Source organism: Olea europaea, chromosome 2 (assembly GCF_002742605.1).
Source record: "Olea europaea var. sylvestris chromosome 2, O_europaea_v1, whole genome shotgun sequence".
Lineage (NCBI taxonomy): Eukaryota > Viridiplantae > Streptophyta > Magnoliopsida > Lamiales > Oleaceae > Olea > Olea europaea.
The window spans coordinates 613,637-620,353 of NC_036238.1; the positions used below are offsets into that span (position 1 = coordinate 613,637).

Below are 6,717 nucleotides of genomic sequence, written 5' to 3' on the forward strand. Positions count from 1 at the left end.
GCGATGCTAACTAGGTAAACTAAGTTTAAATTTTTGCTGTTTTCCAGTTTAGATCACGTGAAATTGGCATAGAAGATAATATACAGTGTTAGAACTGGACAATTATTATTAACGTAAACAATAGACTAACCTCTCAAAAACACAATTTTTATTACGTTATTGACTCTAGGGAACACAACTAAAATCAGATTTTAGAACTAAGAAATAACGTTATGCGAAAAATAGAGATTAAAAAAAATAATAATAATAAAAATTGCGAGGACTCCTATATAATGATGACAATAGAGGTTTACTCAATCTTAACTAAAGTAATTACTTATTTTCTTTTCAAATCAATGTTAATTAATTAGATGGGCCCACCTTGCTTAATTGCATCATGAAACTTCCTATTGCAAAACCTTCAAGAATTGCCATAGTACACGTGTAGGTGTAGCCAAAGATACTTGTACTTAGCCCCGTTAGGTAGAAATTTTTCATTTCAAAAAATTAATTTTTTAATTATTATTTCATTATTTCAACCATCATTTTTTACTTCTTCACTCACAGGTGGAACCCACTTTTTTTTTTTAACGGTCAAAAAATTAATTCTCATAATCAATTCCGAATAAACCCTTAATATATGAAGTATTAGTGTGTTACACGTATATGGAGGTTCTATCATGCATGGACACTCTTATTAGGATGGTGTATGTTCATATTGGGCATGTATTGTATTGTGTTACGTCAGCAGCAGTATTCCTCGAATACTTAAACCACATTTCATGTCCTATTTTTATACATATTTTTAAAATTCCTAAAGTTAGAGAGATATTTTGGAAAAATCCTTGAGCAAGTTTTCAACATTTCATCTTCCGTGAATGGTGGGTGTAGAATTCCACAACGAATAAAGTTGAAAATATTAAACCCTTGTCTGATCTCCACTATTTTCATAATACATTTTTCTATCTTCTTTTCAATTAAATATTCTTCAATAAAATAATATTACATGTAAATTCAAAATTTCTACTTATTTTTTGATTACATGTTCTTCATCAATCTACTATTCTAAATTAAATTATTAACCAAATAATGGAGCTCAAATAAGGGCTAAATAACTTATAAACGCTTGGACTATCATTTTAACAAAATTGACATTTTTTAAAGAGGAACTCAAAGTATTAAGTCCATGAAAGTAATACGATTCATTTCAATTCAATTGAGCATTTGAATTTAAAAAGGAAAAAGAAAAAGAAAAAAGGTGCTCAAACACACTATCTTCTTGCAGTGCATGTTAAGCGCAGAATTCCACTATGATTAAAATTTAATAAGGTTAATATTTTAAAATAGATATTCTAAGTTTTAGCTATTATTTAATTTATATAAAATTAATTTTTTAGTAGATCTTGATTAAACTTGTAGATCCCATAAAATATATGTTTAAAATTAATTGTCGATTTTAACTTAGATTTTAAAAATATAATATCCAACTTAAATTTTTTTTCTTTTTTCTTAAAAACTCTACTTTAAAATAAATCACGTGTTGAGTCGAGTCTATATCCGTGCAACTTAAAGGAGGCCCTTTCATCTACACAGCATATTTTTATTCTACTTCGACAAATTACTATATTAAAAAAAATAAAATTAAATAAATAAATTTGTCTATTAAGTAACTGAGACCGTCCACCTATTGTACAATATAAAAAGAAAAAAAATGAAAAATTCTTCAAGCACGCGATGAGAAGTTTCGAAGTCATTTATACACTGAGTACATAATAGTCAACCTGCGATTTACCTCCACTAGTCACTGAGGGGCCGGGGGCTAGAGGTCCAGGATTTAGTCCGGCTAAGCTGGAACACCTGGGTTATCAAAAAAAAATAAAAAATAAAAAAAAAATAAAAAAATAAAAAGAAAAAAAATGAAAAATTCTTCAAGCACGCGATGAGAAGTTTCGAAGTCATTTATACACTGAGTACATAATAGTCAACCCTCTATAGAAAAACTTAGGTCCCGTTTGGTACCCATTTTTTAAAATTCATTTTTCTCTCTCTTCTTTTCAACTGCACATTTTTTTTAAAGTAATATTACACGTAAATAAAAAAAATTTCCTTATTTTTCAACCACACATTTCCCATCAATTTATTATTCAAAAATATATTTTTACATAAAAAGTCTCCCAAACACTAACAAAATGGCACAGTTCAGCCGGCTACATAATCCAGACAAGCTCGTGGGAAATGTGTATTATTTTTATGTATTAAATCATAAGAACTTCTTCTCCCCTTCTCAAACTATAAATTTTCTTCATATCGTCAACCTCTCTTTCTACGAGAGCCACTCTCTCTGCACTGAATTATTTCATTTGATCAAAAATGGCAGTTTCTGGACTTGTCATTAGAGTAAATCATCCCACACTTCAATATTTGACAGCCCAAAAGTTCAACTATGGTGGAAGAAAACAGGTTATTTTCTGTTCTTAATATTCTTGTATATATTTTTGTGTTTGTTTGTAGTTTAGTTCATAGCTGGTCTCAAATCTGAGTAAATGACAAGGGTGGCGCATAGAGTGAAATATTGTCAAATTTTATGACATGTAGTCGACTGTAGATTTACTGGAATTCCCGATGCTTAGTTTTTAGTTCTAGAGTCTTTCATATATATGCTTAATGATGCTTGGAGTCTATTGTTATCTGATGTGGGATTTACCATTTTAACGCTGTCGATATTGTTCCAGTTATGTGTGAAAGCATCTTCTGGTAATGCAGAAGCTGAGGAAGGAAATATCATAATGAGGAAAGAAAAAGATGGTTGGAAGCCAGATTTCTCCGGTGGAATGCCGCCTACACCGATACTCGACACTATTAATTATCCAGTTCATATGAAGAATCTTTCTGTAAAGGTATTTCGATTTGATGTACCATTAGTTTTTTGTGCATTTGTGACACTTAATATTTTATCATTAGCGCGTACGAAGAATGAGTCTTTCTTTTACTTCATTTGGTGAATTGAGCTCCTTGTACAAGAAAATGTACGAGGATTTTTATAGATGTACTGGTGGCAATACTGCATTAGCTAACCCCTGCGTTCCTTGTCCGATAACCAATTAAATTTTGATAGCTAGCAATTTGTCCAAAAAATTGTCAACTAGCCCTCTACATGTAGCAGAATTGTTATTTGGCCGGGGTGCCTTTGCACCTCGGGATCCCACAAACTTGCATGCATCGTTAGTTTCTGGCACTTATTATTGTTTTATAAGCTCACCCAGAGAATGAGTCTTTTTCTCTTCATTTTATTTGACCCGGGTTGCCTTTGGATTCAGAAATCTGGATTTGCCTCTGAGCTAAAAGGTTTTCGGTTCCATTTGTGACCAGGATCTGGAAAAATTAGCTTCAGAACTTAGAGCAGAGATTGTACATACTGTATCAAAGACAGGAGGACATCTCAGTTCAAGCCTGGGAGTTGTGGAATTGACTGTGGCTCTGCACCATGTTTTCAATGCTCCTGAAGATAAAATTATCTGGGATGTTGGCCATCAGGTAAATATTTCATTTTTATGGCCAAACACGACTAGAATAAAATGTCAAGAAGTAGCGTTGAATCATTTTATCTAAAAGTTTAAGTTGGAAGACTTTCTTCAACACGCCCCTCGAGTGGGAATTATGTCTTCAACAAGTTGAACCCGAACCCGATTGACCAATTTGGCTTTTCTGTATAAGGATCTTTATGTTTTTGTATCATGTTGTATATTCTCTGGGAACTCACGGAAAGGTTCTGAAAAACTACAATAAAATTGCAGGCTTATGGGCACAAAATTCTCACTGGAAGGAGGTCTAAAATGCACACAATCAGGAAGACTTCTGGGCTAGCAGGCTTCCCCAAAAGAGAGGAGAGTGTCTATGATGCTTTTGGTGCAGGCCATAGTTCGACAAGCATCTCAGCTGGACTCGGTAAATTTTCATTGATGCTTCGAAATTCGAAATTCTGCATACTTTGACTTGTTCGGTAGCACTGGACAGTATTAAAGAAGTAAAAGTTTTCCAATACTATGTCCAACGTGCACAAAATGTAAATTCCGTGGCAGCAAAAAAGGTGTAATGTATTAAGACTTGGTTTTTCTCTTTATTCGTTACAGGATATGAACCTTAATAATGCCCAGCAAGATGGTCGTTTGTTTGAGCACGTCTATTTTGGAATCTAAATGCTCCTTTCAGTTCTAGAAGGACCGAATAGCGAGTTTTATTTAATTAGAATATCATATTAAGACTTGTGTTCCATCTTAAAATATGAATCATGTTAAGAGAAGTAACCCAAAATGGGTTAATGTTTTCATCTTCATTCGATGTGGAATTTTACCCTTAGAATATTATGGAGATAATTGATTGTTTAAATTTTACGTTGGTAGGCATGGCGGTGGCGAGAGATTTGTTGGGGAAGGACAATAATGTCGTTTCTATTATTGGAGACGGAGCTATGACTGCCGGACAAGCATATGAGGCGATGAACAATGCAGGATTTCTTGATACTAACCTTATCGTCGTACTGAATGACAACAAGCAAGTTTCATTGCCCACTGCTACACTTGATGGTCCGGCAACACCTGTTGGCGCTCTCAGTCGAGCTTTAAGCAAGCTACAAGCGAGTCCTAAGTTTAGACAACTTCGAGAAGCTGCAAAAGTAAATCTATCTTTATTAATAGTTTTTCTATCGAATTGTTAAATTCAAGAGAGATCTAATGGAAATGTCATGTCTTCGCAGAGCATTACAAAGCAAATCGGACCACAAGCACATGGAGTTGCAGCCAAATTTGATGAGTATGCAAGGGGTATGATAAGCTCTTCCGGTTCTACCTTCTTTGAGGAGCTCGGATTGTACTACATTGGTCCGGTGGATGGGCATAATATCGATGATCTTGTTACTATATTTCAAAAAGTAAAGACAATGCCAGCGCCAGGGCCGGTTCTAATTCATATTATAACAGAGAAGGGAAAAGGCTATCCCCCGGCCGAGGCAGCGGCTGATAGAATGCACGGTGAGATTATAATGAATCTTGATGAAAGAAGCAAATAATCCGACTAAGTTTGGTTTTGCAGAATTATAAACGCATTCTTGTCTCCATATTTTCACAGGGGTCGTGAAGTTTGATCCGATGACAGGAAAGCAGACGAAGGCGAAAACCCCTACACTTACGTATACTCAATATTTCGCGGAGTCATTGATAAAAGAAGCTGAAGTAGATAATCGGATTGTGGCCATTCATGCTGCAATGGGTGGTGGAACTGGTCTAAATTATTTCCAGAAGAGATTTCCCGAGCGATGTTTTGATGTCGGTATTGCTGAACAGCATGCTGTTACATTTGCGGCCGGTTTAGCCACGGAGGGTCTCAAGCCATTCTGTGCCATCTATTCCTCCTTTCTACAACGAGGTTATGACCAGGTGAGAAATGGCTCGTTGAACCACCTTAGATCATCAGTCCCCCTCACGTGAAGGGCGGATTCATTAGGTCTGACACGTGCACAATTTTCATAAATAGATAGATTTTTCATTCAAATTTTAACTATTTAGATGTGCATTTAGGTGGTACATGATGTCGATCTTCAAAAATTACCTGTCCGGTTTGCAATGGATCGAGCTGGTTTAGTCGGTGCAGATGGACCGACCCATTGTGGGGCATTTGACGTTGCATACATGGCTTGTCTACCCAACATGATAGTCATGGCTCCATCAGACGAAGCAGAACTTATGCACATGATTGCGACAGCAGCAGTCATAGACGACAGGCCAAGCTGCTTCAGATTTCCACGTGGTAATGGCGTAGGAGCAGTTTTTCCTCCTGATTACAAAGGAACTCCACTTGAGGTAAGCACTAGAATTCCCTACTATAAAAATAATCTCATCGAGAATGTGTCAGTATTTCCCTATGTTTAACATTGAGAATTGAACAGATTGGTAAGGGTAGGATACTAAGAGAAGGCAATAGAGTCGCAATTCTTGGATTCGGTTCAATTGTCCAGCAATGTCTAGGAGCCGCGGAAATGCTAAAATCTCATAACATATTTCCAACAATAGCCGATGCAAGATTCTGCAAACCATTGGATGCTGATCTTATCAGAAGACTGGCCAAAGAGCACGAATTCTTAATCACTGTAGAAGAAGGTTCAATCGGAGGTTTTGGATCCCACGTTTCTCATTTCCTTAGCCTAAATGGCATTTTGGATGGACATATTAAGGTAAAGAAAAATTTCCTCTGCAAAATATGCACGCTTAATTTGTTCTTTTACCTGAATCATCTCATCTAAAAACTTAAACTGTTAGAGAGTAGTCTCACATGCCCTGCATGTGAAGACATGGTCTTTTATCGGACCATCTAAAACCTTAAATTGTCTGAGAGGAATCACATGTATATATTTAAATATCGTCTTCAACAAGTTTCCATTAATCTTTGAGTTTTAATGAAATGCAGTTGAGATCAATGGTGCTTCCTGATAGATACATTGACCATGGTGCACCACAAGATCAGATTGAAGAAGCAGGACTCTCTTCAAGACATATTTGTGCTACAGTTTTATCACTTCTGGGAATGCCCAAAGAGGTTCTAAATTTCGTGTGAATATATTAAACTTGTGTTAGTAGTTTGGAAGCTAAATAGACCTCAATAAGATGATGGATTTTCTTTAATAATGTTTAGAAGTAAAAGATTCTAGTGTGTACTCACTCGTACCATGAACGAGTTGTTTAACTC

General features: G+C 35.6%; 1 protein-coding gene across 1 annotated transcript; it reads left to right on the top strand.

Annotated features, from left to right (window-relative positions):
- The first annotated feature begins 2,263 nt into the window (after positions 1-2,263).
- On the top strand, positions 2,264-6,714 carry LOC111408288 (probable 1-deoxy-D-xylulose-5-phosphate synthase 2, chloroplastic). Its single transcript, XM_023038065.1, has 10 exons — positions 2,264-2,439; positions 2,712-2,876; positions 3,349-3,513; positions 3,774-3,924; positions 4,380-4,651; positions 4,733-5,006; positions 5,104-5,411; positions 5,553-5,834; positions 5,921-6,205; positions 6,439-6,714. Exons 1-10 carry the CDS (start codon positions 2,350-2,352, stop codon positions 6,583-6,585), a joined length of 2,139 nt encoding a protein of 712 aa, XP_022893833.1. The 5' UTR covers positions 2,264-2,349; the 3' UTR covers positions 6,586-6,714.
- Positions 6,715-6,717: the final 3 nt, after the last annotated feature.

Bases quoted from the DNA above. Each gene is read 5' to 3' on its own strand.
- LOC111408288 (XM_023038065.1), top strand. From the start codon at position 2,350: ATGGCAGTTTCTGGACTTGTCATTAGAGTAAATCATCCCACACTTCAA. The intron at 2,440-2,711 runs GTTATTTTCTGT...ATATTGTTCCAG, and splicing joins ACTATGGTGGAAGAAAACAG to TTATGTGTGAAAGCATCTTC. The intron at 5,007-5,103 runs GTGAGATTATAA...ATATTTTCACAG, and splicing joins AGCGGCTGATAGAATGCACG to GGGTCGTGAAGTTTGATCCG.